Source organism: Podarcis tiliguerta, assembly GCF_965153285.1.
Source record: "Podarcis tiliguerta genome assembly, chromosome: 12".
Classification (NCBI taxonomy): Eukaryota; Metazoa; Chordata; class Lepidosauria; order Squamata; family Lacertidae; genus Podarcis; species Podarcis tiliguerta.
In genome coordinates, this window is record NC_139545.1 from 3,219,331 (window position 1) to 3,233,393 (window position 14,063).

A 14,063-nucleotide genomic window follows, 5' to 3' on the forward strand; every position below is an offset into this window, starting at 1 on the left:
GGGGGTGGGGGTGGGGATAAGGCATTTGCCAGAATACGGTTGCTTATTGTTCATTTTGGAAGTAACTGTTTGTGCTAACAAATGGAAATATGGGTTCCTGTTGTTGGTTTGCATCTGTCTGTCTCAGGAGGCAATGGAGGAGTGTGCCATTGTCACACAGCATCTGCTTGTGGCTGTAGAGACCGATAAGGGAGAGACATGCTTTGTTGCATCTTGGACGGAAGAAGGTGTCTGGTGCTGCTGCTGCTGCAGATGCACCATGTCATTTCTTCTTTCTGCAGTCCTCCCAGCAGTCATTCCTTCTCTGGTCACTGCTATGAATGCAAAACCTGACTGTCTTTCTCCATGCTCTATGGTCGTCTGCAAGGGATTCCCACATGGCAGGGTTGATGCTGCCAAGAGTTTTTATTTTATTTTCAACTATTTTGTGCCTTAATCCTATATTTTTATCTTGTGAACTGCCCCAAGATCTTCGGGTGAAGGGCAGTATATAAATTTATATTGATGATGATGTCACATTTGCAAACATCTCTGTAGCACAGAACTGGTCAGGTGCCTGAAATCAGCTCACTGCAGAGCATGTCCTTGGGAATCCTGCCATCTTCCATGACTATTCCCAGTGTAAACATGCTGGGAATATGGGCTTGGGAGAGCACGTTTTTGTTTGAGACTCTGTCCTGCCATGTGATGCCCAAACCTTCCTGATGCAGCGCATGTGCAAGGCGTTGAGATGCCACCCCTGGCAGCTGTAAGTTGCCCATGACTCACATCCATAAAGCAGTGTGTTCAGCATGCAGGCCTGGTAGACCTTCATATTGGTATTGGATGTTAGGATCACATTCTCTCATACTCTTTTGGAGAGATGAGCCATTGCCATAGCTGCCTTGCCAATATGCCTGTCCAGCTCAGTGTTTGGTCACCATTGCTGATATGTGGCATACTGGCAACATGAAATACCTTTGCATGTACAACATCACAGAGCTGCACTTTCAGAGCTGTTTTTGAAAAAAGATGAAACCAGCAAGTTTGGCTGGGAAAATATGGAATCCTATCCCCTCTGCTCCTGAGTAGTAGTGGCATTTTAGCTCTTTGAAAAGGGGGGCACACGCATATAGACTTAGCTGTTTGATCAGCAAGGGGAAGGTGCCTGCGGAGTGCCCCTAGCCATTCAGAAATATTTACCCAGGCGGAGGGACGCCTAAACCCTCGGAATTAGAGGAAAAAGAAGATACACCGCTCTAGGTGTAACAGAATAGTTCAGGATGTCTCTGCAGCTACTCAGTTGGAATATAAATGGCGGAAATTCCCCGGAGAAAAGAAGGAAACTGTTTCATATATTGAAGAAAGAACAATTGGATATTATTTGTTTACAAGAAACCCATGTGACCAGGCTCCACAGGAAAGTTTTGGTCAACAAAAGACTAGGCCAAGAGTTTATTTCCTCAGACAAGGTAAAGAAAAGAGGAGTGGTGATTTATGCTAAGGAGAGCCTGATACCTAAATTTTTATTCAAAGATGAATATGGAAGAATTCTGGCAATTGAAATCCAGACCCAAGGAGAAAAAATATTGATACTAGGAATTTATGCTCCAAACGACGGGAAATCAGAATTTTTCAAGAAGCTGCATGAGACGCTGCTGGACTATCTGGACTATGCCAACATCATAATGATGGGAGACATGAATGGAGTGGTGTCTACACATATGGATAAGTCTTATAACCAAAATCTAACATCAGACGGCAGACTGCCTAAAACTTTTTTTGAAATGACTGACAATCTGGATTTGATTGATATATGGAGGACAAAGAACCCCCTAGGTAAAGAAGGAACTTTCTTCTCTGAGGCCCACCTGTCCTGGTCAAGGATCGACCAAATCTGGACCTCCAGGGGGCTGGCACCCAAGACTAAAAAGGTGGAAATCTGCCCAAAAACATGCTCCGACCACAACGCTCTGAAATTAGATCTCAGACTTACTCAAACCGGTTCCTTCAGATGGAGAATGAATGACACTCTTTTAAGAGATCAAGAGATTGTGAAAAAGGCCCAAAAAACATTAAAGGACTATTTTGAGATAAATTTGAATACTACAGTAGAAAAAAGAACGATCTGGGACGCAAGCAAAGCTGTCATGAGGGGGTTTCTGATACAACAGAATACAATTAAGAAGAAGCTCTGGAATGGAAAGAAAGATAAAATACTGGAGAAAATACATCAAGGAGAGAAAAAATTGAGAACTAAACCAAAGTCAAAGGATCTGTTGAGAGAAATTAAATTCCATCAAGCAGAATATTCAAAATTGATTAATCAGGAGATTGAATGGAAAATAAAACAGATGAAGCAAAGATCCTTTGAATCAGCAAATAAATGTGGAAAGCTGCTAGCTTGGCAGCTGAAAAAAAGACAAAAGTTGAATACAGTTACAAATCTAGAGATTGAAGGAAGAACGGTGCAGAAACCAGAGGAAATTAGGAAGTGCTTCCACAGATATTTTAAAGAACTTTATGTACAGGGGCCTCAGAAAGAATCAGAGATAGATCATTTTTTAAAGACAAATGGACTATCAAAAATAACTCAAGATAAAAGATCAATCTTGAACTCTACAATAACCACCCAGGAAATTGAAAGTGCCATTCAGAACATGCAACTAGGCAAATCTCCAGGCCCGGATGGGCTTACCTCCAAATACTACAAGACTTTGAAAGACTATTTAACACAACCCTTGTTGGAGGTATGCAACCAGATCATGGATGGGAAGAGGGCACCAGAAACGTGGAAAGAAGCGTTCATCACATTGATACCTAAGATAGAATCTGAAAAGACTCAACTCAAGAACTACCGCCCCATCTCACTCCTGAATGTGGATTACAAAATATTTGCAGACATTTTGGCAAGTAGACTTAAAAAAGTTTTAATTGAAGTAATTCACAAAGACCAAGCAGGCTTTCTCCCTGGTAGACATTTATATGAGAATACCAGAAACATCATCGATATTTTGGAACTTTTACAAACTAACAGGAACACAAGGGCGGTGTTAATTTTTGTTGATGCGGAGAAAGCATTTGACAATATATCTTGGATGTTCATGAAGAAAAACTTGGAAGGGATGGGAGTGGGGCGGGGGTTTGAAAATGGGTTACGAGCAATTTATTCAGAGCAAAAGGCCAAATTAATAGTGAACAATGTGGTGACGGAGGAGTTCAAAATTGAAAAAGGGACACGACAAGGGTGCCCTCTATCCCCTCTTTTATTCATTTCAGTCCTGGAGGTGCTATTGAACATGATAAGGGAGGACCGGCTGGTACAAGGGATAGAGGTCGGAGTGAAACAATATAAACTTAAAGCTTTTGCAGATGACCTAGTTTTGACATTGCAGGAGCCAGAATCCAGTACAAAAAGAGTTCTTGAACTTATATCTGAGTTTGGTCAGGTGGCGGGGTTTAAGTTGAACAAACAAAAAACCAAGGTTTTGACCAAGAATTTGACACTTACAGAAACAGAGGGGTTTCAGAGAGAAACAGAATTAAATGTGGTAAAGAAAGTGAAATACCTAGGGATCTATTTGTCTTCCAAAAATTTGAATTTATTTAAGGACAATTATGAAAAATGCTGGTTGGAAGTAAAGAAGGATTTAGAAATTTGGTCAAGATTGAAACTTTCCTTGTTGGGAAGGATTGCAGCAATTAAAATGAATGTATTGCCGAAAATGTTATTCTTGTTTCAAACCCTACAGATCGTGGACAGAGAGGAATGTTTTGGAAAATGGCAGAAGGATATATCTAAGTTTGTCTGGCAGGGCAAAAAGCCCCGAATAAAGTATAAAATATTAACTGATTCAAAAGAAAGAGGGGGGTTTGCCCTGCCGGATTTGAGGTTGTACTATGAAGCTGCAGCCTTCTGCTGGCTGAAAGATTGGTTTTTGCTAGAAAACACCGACGTCCTAGATCTGGAAGGTTTTGATAATGCATTTGGTTGGCATGCATATCTATGGTATGACAAGGTTAAAGTTCACAAATTGTTTAAAAGCCATATTGTCAGAAAAGCGATTTTTGCAGTCTGGATGAAATATAAAGACTTATTAGAGAGTAAAACACCGAGGTGGCTATCACCGGTGGAGGCCAAAGCTCGAAAAAGACCCAATATGGAGGCCTATTGGCCGAAATATTGGGAATTAATTGAAAAAATTGGAGACGGTTGGAAGTTGCAGAGCCAGGACAAATTAAAAAACAAGGTGCGAGATTGGTTACATTATGCTCAAATTCAAGAGGTTTTTAAAATGGATAAAAAGGTTGGTTTCCAGGAGGGGAAATCGAAACTAGAGACAGAATTGTTAGAACCAAAGACCAAGATTTTATCTAGAATGTATAACTTGCTGCTTATGTGGAACACACAGGATGAGACAGTTAAATCTGCTATGATAAAATGGGCACAGGATGTTGGACATAATATTATGTTTGAAGACTGGGAAAGGTTATGGAACACCGGAATGAAATTCACGGCATCTAGTGCCTTGAAGGAAAACATTATGAAAATGATATACCGGTGGTACATGACCCCAGTCAGGCTAGCTAAGATGCATCACCTGTCTGACAACAAATGTTGGAAGTGTAAGGAAGCAGAGGGGACTTTCTTCCATCTCTGGTGGACCTGCCCAAAAGTGAAGGCCTTCTGGGAAATGATTTATAATGAATTGAAAAAGGTATTTAGGTATACCTTTCCTAAGAAACCAGAGGCCTTCCTGTTGGGCATGGTGGACCAGAAAATGTCAAAGAAAGATAGAACTTTGTTTATGTACGCTAGCACAGCAGCAAGAATACTCATTGCAAAGAGTTGGAAGACACAAGATTTGCCCACGCTGGAGGACTGGCAGACGCAGTTGATGGACTACATGGAGATAGCTGAACTGACCGGCAGAATCCGAGATTTGGATAAAGAAACAATTGAGGAGGACTGGGGAAAATTTAAAGATTATCTGAAAAAATATTATAAGCTGTATGAATCCTAAGAAAGTGCATGATTAGGAAACGTTAAGCTTCTGCGAATATGATTAAGTAAATGGTAAAATTAGTGACAAAAGAGAAAAGGAGACAATTTAAATTGAATATGTTATGTTTATTTTAAAGGTATTGAAATTGAGATATAATATATTGTATTTGGATACATAACATTCGAAAGTTACAACAAGGTATGAAATAAGGTAACAAAATGCTGACATTGTTAATGCAAAGAACGCAGAATCGGAAGGGGTGGGGAAGTCCAAGTTTTATTTTGTTTTTGTTGTTAAAAAAGAGAAAATTTGTTTCTTGTAACTACTTTATTTGTTTATAAACCTATAAAATTATGGAAAGAAACGCAATAAAAAATTTATAAAAAAAAAAAAGAAATATTTACCCAGACTCCCTCTGTTACCAGTGGTACCTCTCTGTGCCCACCAGTAATGATGTAGGGACCTTTTCATTCACCACTCAAAACATGGCAGCAAAGCACAATCTCAAGCCCAACACAACTTTAACAGTCTCCAAGTTGCCATTCTAGCAATCCTGGCTAGGTACAGCAGAGTGAGATTAGCATAGCAAACTGCTCACATAGCAAACTGCTTTGCTTGATTCACATTAAGTTAGACCTTTTGCTGCTCTTTTTGTAGAGCTGCTTGTATGAGCAAGTTCCTTCCCTAAAATATCCAGCAAAGCACAATCAAGGCCAGAAAAATCAGCATTTTAAAAAAAAATTGACCAGATGTTCCTCTGAAAGAGTTTCTAGGTAGTGAACAACTTGCAAAACCTGGTTAGTTGGTTTTGCTGAATTTTGCTCTTCAAGTACAGCCTTTTTCATTCTTTACATTTTAAATTAATACCAAGTTGTGGTCTGCTACACTGCAACACAACTTTGTTTACCCAAATTATTTTCAGGGTTATTCACCATTTAATCAGGGCTTAGATGAGAGGCTACACATCTTGGGTGAGATTCAACCTTGTGCTGAGGCAATCGTTCTGCCAGGTCAAGCATTTCTGTTTGCCAAATGAAACAGTGTCTCCTCTACTCCCCCTGCATCCTGGGGGTTCTCCAAACTGCTCCCCCCCCCACGAGCCAATTTGGGGGACTCAAGGAGTATGCAGGGGGAGGAGAGGGAGGAAAGCCCTGTTGCACGAGCAGTACTTGTTGCCCCAGCTTCTGCTAGTGCAGCTATTTAGTTGAATCCAGCCCTTAGGGTGCAATCATATGCATACTGATCTAGAGGTAGGGATGGAGGCATCTGTCAGTTTCAGTTCTCTCAGTTTCTCATTATTCCAATTTTAAATTCAGTTCTCAACATTTTGTAGTAATACATAATTTAAAAAAAATCATGAAAATTCACCAGCATTTGGTATGAATTTCTCCTAATAAACACATTTTTATGTGCTGTTTTGAACAATGCGGTTTTATATCTTCTTTTCACTTTCCTCAAATATATGCATTTCTGTTGGAACTGTTTGTTTGGAGATCTGCATTGCAAAATTCAGGAAAAAAATGTGAATTTTGAAGGCTAACTGTGTTTCAGTTTGCACATCGTTTTGGAAAGTGGGAATTGCACGGATTCAGCTTTAAATCAGTACTGAATCAAACTTCTCCTCCATCCCCCCCCCCCCCGGAAGTATGCTTCACCAAATCCAATGGGGTTTACATCCGAGAGTGTGTGCATAGGTTTGCACTGCTCATCTGTCCAGCCTAGAGCAATGAATAATTAAAGCTCAGATAACGCAACTTCCCCATATGAAAAAATCAAAACCTTACCTAACAGACCTGATATTAAGAGTATGTTTAAAGATAATAAAAAATGTTTCCTTTCCAGTAAGCTTTCCCTGGTGCAATTTCCATTCACTTCGCTAGACTGAGAAACACTTCTAACCCAAATTGCCACCCTCACCATGACTCATTTTTAGAAAGAGAAATGTGCTGAGAGCCCCAACCATGAGGAAGCCATGCTACATCTAGTCTGATCCAATGCCACCATACATTTGAAACCAAGACTAAAACAGTAGCATACTCCTGTAGGGCAGGGGAATAGATTTGGCATTTCCCCCTAAAGGATATGTAGCTTTTATACAACACCCCTTTAAAAAAATTTCTGTGCCTCAATGGAAGATCCAAGTACATGAAGAACAGATCATGCAGATGCCTGCAGGTAAATAGCTGGAGGGAGGAAATACCCCAGGGAGGAAAAACCCAGATTGTTGCTAGACATTTGAACTTGTAAAATGGCTGTTGAGTGATGAGGTCATTACGTAGTAACCTAGAAAATGAAATCCTGCTCAGATAATGGGCCTTCTAAGGCTGCAGGAAATGTACATTGGGGAGGATGGACAGCCCTTCTCTTCCTTCCTCGTTTTAGCCCAAGAAGTGAGCTCACCTGCTTCTCAGCCCTTTAAAAGCCTTGTGACAATCAATCCCGTACCCTTATCATTTAGGAAGTCATTCATCTTGCCTTGATTTTCTCCCCAGCCATTGAAGTAGAACCATATTAAGATTTGTGGTGCTTTTGCAACTGACCAGTGCCGTCTAAACAAGGGAATTTGTTACCTGATGTGTGTAATGAGCTCAGAAGAGCCACTGAAGCATGGAAGTTTATGGATGTACTTTGCAATCACATATCTCTATATAATTTGTTAGATTACAGTGTTATTATGTACAAGCTATTAGTGCTTCTATTATATGGTCATAACAGGAGACATGATCTGAGCAGTACAACGGCTAAAAGATATCATGTGTGCATCAAAGCCATTAACAAACAAATGGCCTTTATAATGATATTCTCTATGCTCATAGGAACAAGTATGTGTGTGTGTGTGTATATATATATATATACACACACACACCGGTGTACACACACACACACACACAGACCAGTTTCTTCTTTGTTATCTGCTTTGTATATTCCATTCCAAGTGCCACAGTTTTTGAGAGCACTTATGTATGCAGTTGAGATGTCATTTTGAAATAAAAACTAACTCTCTGAGCTGGCATAAACCAATGTAGGACCTTGGTTGAACCTAGCAAAATCTGCATTCATCATTAAAAGCTGTTTATGATTTTAAAAAGCCAATGATCCTGATTTAACCAGAATGTTTAGATGTAACATATTTGAAAAGGAAGTGATCTTATTTCAGAGGGGGTAGGGCGTCTCTTCCTCACCACCCACTGCCTTCCTGCAGTGTGATTTCCATGCCACAGGTTCATTCAGCTGTGAGTGGCACTAAAATAATGTGGTGGAGGAGCTCCCAGTGTGAACAGAACCCACTGCATGAGACCTGATCATACAGAGTCCTGATCCATGTGATTCTTCGCTCTTAAAAGCAAACACTTTGTTCCTCTCTGAAAGGTGTTGCAACCTCACAGCTAGAATTGAAAACAAAGTAGGGGGACTTAAGACAAAGTCAAAAGGCAACACAAATTTACTTGATGAGCACAGTAAAGAAGCAAGCATAACTTACAGGAGCTGCATTATTCTTCACTGTCACACTGGGGGTTGTTGCACGCAGTGCCCCACTCACTCCATGGTAGTACTTGAAGCAGATCTTTGTTTCAGCTAAAAGAAAAAGTCACCTTGGATTAACAACAAGTAGCTATTGGTCTTCATCTATTAGCTATAGTCAATCATAGGGCAGAAAAATTCATTCTGAGATTGCAGTGCTTCTCCTTGCCATAAAATGAGAGAGCTCTTCTGAACCTTGTGCAACTTTTGCTTAGAAACTAGTGCATGTGACACAGACTGCCAAAAAATGCCCACCATACCAATCATCCACCTTATTCTCAGCATCCCTTTATTCCATGAGCTATTGCTTCTCATAATCATTTTCCTTCTTTTTTTGTTCATATATTTATCAGCCTAATTTGCCCACAAATTTGACTTTGCACGTTCAGATGTTGAAGACATAACATCATGGACAAAATCATGTATGCCATCATAGCCAATAGGCATAAATGCTTGTAACTTAGTGGTGAAAATTAGTTCAAAGTGAGAGGCCCTTTTCAATGCAGTTGAGAAAGAACACAAAAGGATGAAGTAAGAAGTTTAGGCTCAGCCCTATTGAAACAGCAGTCAAACAGTGGCTGTTAAGGTACAGAACTCTCAATCCTACTGTGCGCAGGACTTGTGCAAGTCTGTTCTGGAATGCAATCAAGTTGGGTGATCACAGCAGCTGAACTGCAAGCTCAGATTGAATTTTTATTCAGCAATTTTCTCTGCAGGAATTTTAACAGCTCAGCAGCAAAACCTTTTACTCACTTGCCATGTATCATAAAAGTCTGATGATATCAAAATAACTGCATCACAAACAATAAAGGGATGAAACTAATCTCTCTAAATTACTGAGTTTTTACTTGCACTCTTTCTGCCTGAACAGTAATACGGAGCACCAGGAATGGAATAAAGTTTGTAAATACCCCTCTCTACAGGCTCAAATAAATCCCTTTAGGATGTAATCATACACACTTATCTTAGTCCCAATGAACTCAGTGGGGCTTACTTCTGAGTAGACATGGGTAGGATTGCATTCTTAATTGCTTGCATAACCACCAGATGCCTTGAAGACAAATAATCTAAACTTCTCAATTTCCTGGTGCTGCCTTTATATCAGTAAGGCGTACAATGTAATCTGCTAGTAACAGCAGACATTGTGATTCTCAAATTGTATTCCAAGGAATTTATTGGAAGCTGATCAGGGAGCTCCTCAATGCAAAGATTAGGAATAGTGGACAAGCTTCCCTGAAAGTCCACCTGTTCTCCACTACTGATCTTCCCCCTGCAATCCACTGCTGCAATGGAGCTTTTCCATGCCAGGTTCCAGGATGCAGCCTTAGCTGATTTAGGGTAACTGGGAGGTCCCAAATGAAGAGTGTCTGTCCTAAACATGCTGCACAATTTTCTGCAGCATGAAGGGTTCCACTATGGATGCTCAGGGGTGCCTAAGCAATCACATTCCTATGAATCTGAGCACAGAGAATTTGAAACATGCTGTGTTAAGGCATGCTTAGTTAGCCTTTTCTTTTTACCATTTTGATACTGGTTTTAGTTTTCACTTTGAGTTTGGACTTTTAAAAAGCTATCTGCAAGGCAGGAGATTGCTACATGACCCAAAATTATGTCTGGTTTCTATCTTTTTGGGAGAGAACTCTGACCTTCTGTTTAAACCCATGATTAAAATTTTATTGATTGTGACCTGGCTGACAATCAGACAGAGTTGGAAGGATGCTTTGACATATGGTTTATGAAAGCTTTGCACTTCATTTGAAAAAACTGGCTCACAAACTCAAAGTCACCAGTGGCAAATCGGCACCAGAAGACTTCAATGCTATTTAGTGTTCCTTCATGATGTATAGGCGGTGACCATTTCATGTGCACTTGATAAGTGCATGGCTGCCAACACTGGTGCCATTTTCAATTGTGGAAGGGGGTGGAATGGGGTGGGGCAGGCTTATGCACAAAATGACCTGGGACATCATTTATTCTGTTATCACCAGGTTGGGTACGCATATCTCCTCACCAACAGCTCCTGAGTAAGTTTAGCACATGCGGGATAAGAGAAAATGTCCCATTATAGATTAGTAATCATTTAAAGAACAGGAAGAATAAATACAGTGGTGCCCCGCAAGACGAATGTCTCGCAAGACGGAAAATCCGCAAGACGAAAGGGTTTTCCGTCTGCAGAGGCGCTTCGCAAGACGAATTTCCCTATGGGCTTGCTTTGCAAGACGAAAATTGACGAAAAAAATTGAATTTATTTTTTTTTTTGCTCCAAAACCCCTTATTCTGAATCGCTAAGCTGCTAAAAGCATTTTAGCAGCAAAACCGCTAATCCCCCCCTTAAAAAGCCGTTTTTAGCCCTTTTTTAGCCAATAGCGCTAATAGCGCTACTCCGTCAATGGGCTTGCTTCACAAGATGAAAAAACCGCAAGACGAAAAGACTCCCGGAACGGATTCTTTTCGTCTTGCGAGGCACCACTGTATATGGTTTTGACAATGGAAGGATATAACAAATGAATCACTATTGGGAGTCATTCATTTTTAATAAACATATTTATTTTCAAGAATACAGAGTATATAAAGAAATAAGAATTGGAAAACTTCCAATTGTTTCTCCTGACCTTTTAAACTGTCCTGTGCTTTTTTACTTGTTCATAATTGACTTGCAGTTAGGGCAGAGTAGTGATCTGCCCAAGTTTATGGATGACAAAAGTGGTAAGAGTAAACAAAGATCTCTGCAACCTTTGTTAATGGGCATGATGTGGTTAATGGGTTCCAACATAAATTAGTAAAAAGTGATACACATTGGATCAGGTAAGCCTGCCTTCACATAAATGCTTATGGAGTCTGAACTGGTGAACTGGGATCATGGGGTCATGGTGGTGAAAACGTTGACCCAGTGCATGACAGAAATCCCATGCTACAGATCATCAGTAAAAGGTTTGAACCCTGCCAGCATCACAGTGTTGTTGTTATACAAATCTATGGTGACATCACACTTGGAATACTTGTGTACAGTTCAAGTTGCCATGTCACAAAAAGGATACAGTCGTACCCTCTGGATACGTAAAACTTCAGAAGTGCTCAATCATGTCGCGCGCATGCGCAGAAGCGGTTCTCCGGTTGCGAATTCCTTGGGATGCGGCCGGACCTCCAGAACGGATCCCGTTCGCAACCGGAGGTACCACTGTATTGTAGAGCTGGAAAAGGTTCAGAAAAGGACAACAAAAATGTTCATGGGGCTGAACAGCTCATCAATGAGGAACGGTTTTTAGTTTAGAAAAAGGGAGGGCAACTTGAGTACACATAGACCTGCTGAAGTTCTCTCTGTGCCCAAAGAATATATCTCCTAACAAAGCTAATATTAATTTAGCCCTGCGGATTCATTTTTGTGCACAGTCTTCTCTGACTTAAAAAGTAAATGTTGCCCAAATATAAACTTTATAGCATGACCCTATGCACATTCACTAGGAAGCAAGTGCACTTAGGATTTCAGCCTTCTTCCAAAGGTCCTGCATGACACTGCTTTTCTAGATTTTGTCAGGAGAGCCAGGTTAATCCAACATAACAAAGTGTTCATGGTAAACATGGAAGACCTCTCTTCAAATAAGTGATTTCAAGTTCAAAGATGTGTATAGCTAAAACAGCAGCTCTCTTTCCACCGTGACAAATTTCTTTTGAAACCAAATAGACCTTCAAAAAGCATTTTGAGATCTAGCAGATGACTCTGCTGTAAAATCAAATAACTAAAGTAAAAAGTCCTGCAGGCACACATAAGCCCTTGAGCAAACCTCAGGAAGCCCTTTGGATCCAGGCCACTGTGAGGTAGGATTTTGCTAATCCTCCCTCTTGCCCTTCTACTGTGAGAATGAATAACTTAAGGGCCTAGATCCAAAGAGCCACCTTAGGCAAGCCCAAGAGCCTGTGGGTGCCACATACTTTGAAGTACAGGCTCTTGCACTAGACTTCAGAAATAGAAATCCAGCTCCCATTAGGCATGAATAACTAGTGGCATATTTTTTTGATCCTGGCATAATACTGTAAAGTGCTAATGAGGTGCTAGAGAAATAACAAATAAAGTGTACACATTTGAAGAGACATTTTAATACTGATAAAAAAGATACGACTTATAAAGCAAGTGTGTAAACATCTTCTGCTCAAACAAGCATCCAGAAAATCCAGACAAAACTCAAAAGAGAGGCTTCAGATAGGGAAAATAAACTGAAGCCTACATGAAATTTCACAGAAGATGGCCATATTCCTGCTTTACTGGGGATTGAACTAGATGACCCTGCAGTTCTATAATTCTACTCTTATAAAACAGCAGGGGTTTGATTTAAGGCTGGAACGAGAGAATCCGCTAAGTTATCCTGTGATAATGGGTGCACTAAATTAATCAAGGGAACTATATGCAGTTAAAAACATTGTTGGTTAGAAACTTCTGGAATGCAAGTAAGGACTAATGTATGTTTTTGTTCATTTTGAGTGCCCTATTTATAGGTCCCAAATAAATGTTGGCTACTATAAGGGTTTGGACAAAGGAATCCATACCTGAATCTAGACACATCAAGTATGTTCTCTGGCTCAGGTTCCCTAAGCCTGAGCAGGAACCTGAAGAAGACGAAGCAGAAATTACTGCTCTGCTAGCCAAGCAAAACTCAGGACGAGGGTCCTAGTATTTCATATCAGGCTTGGCCAATCAAGTGGCTTCAAACTGTCAAACACTCACAGTTGTCAGTTCTCCTTTGTGTGCCACACTATTGTGGCTCACCAAACTTGATCCCAGCCTCCATTCCTGAAGTCCTTGGTTCAAACCCTAGAGTAGCTTAATTCCTTGTGGAAAATTTATGGCTGCCATTTTTCTCTTGGCAGTAAGAGTTCACTAGATCAGGTAACCAAGGTCATTTTCTCTTTTCCATTAGTGCTGACAGAAGTTGTGTTAGCAAATCCATCCAGCTCCCTAGAGATGGTGTAATGTCAAAGCATTTGTGTGTATATCAGTTATCATGCCAACCCAACAATTTCTAAAATATCAAGAGGATATCAGGTCATTTTACAACCTGCAATGCATTTAGTATTGCAAAAAGAATAAGGAAAAAAGAAGGAAATCTGTGTGTGAAAGAAGTTTTGTTGGCACTTTAATACTGCTTTCCCTGGGATGTTTCAGCTTCATATTTCAGGCTCACTGCAAATCTGGCTTCTTCTTCTTTTTTTACTACTGAAACTGTATTGTACATGGATGGTGGCACAATGACGACCCATTCCTGTGCAAATCTGAATATCTTCCTTTTTGCCAGCGCTGTTCTTTGCTAGATATAAGCAAAACAGGAAGTCCGTATGTGGACACAATGGCTGATCTCTATCTACAATATGTAAAATAATTCACTGGGAATCTTCTTCCATGGCACTAGGTAAAAAATTCCCACATTCAGGTAAAATCAGTTCCTAGAACTATTCATATACAGTAGTACCTTGGTTCTCAAACTTAATCTGTTCCAGAAGTCAATTCCAAAACCAAAGCATTTCAAAACCAAGGCACGCTTTCCCATAGAAAGTAATGTCAAA

The 14,063-nt window shown here is 40.2% G+C and overlaps 1 protein-coding gene across 1 annotated transcript in view; it reads right to left on the bottom strand.

Annotated features, from left to right (window-relative positions):
* The window catches only part of HECW1 (HECT, C2 and WW domain containing E3 ubiquitin protein ligase 1), a 188,722-nt gene that overhangs the window by 84,184 nt on the left and 90,475 nt on the right, over nucleotides 1–14,063 (bottom strand). The window contains 1 exon segment of the mRNA XM_083407000.1: nucleotides 8,467–8,561. Within this exon segment, the coding sequence (XP_083263126.1) occupies nucleotides 8,467–8,561 (95 nt within the window).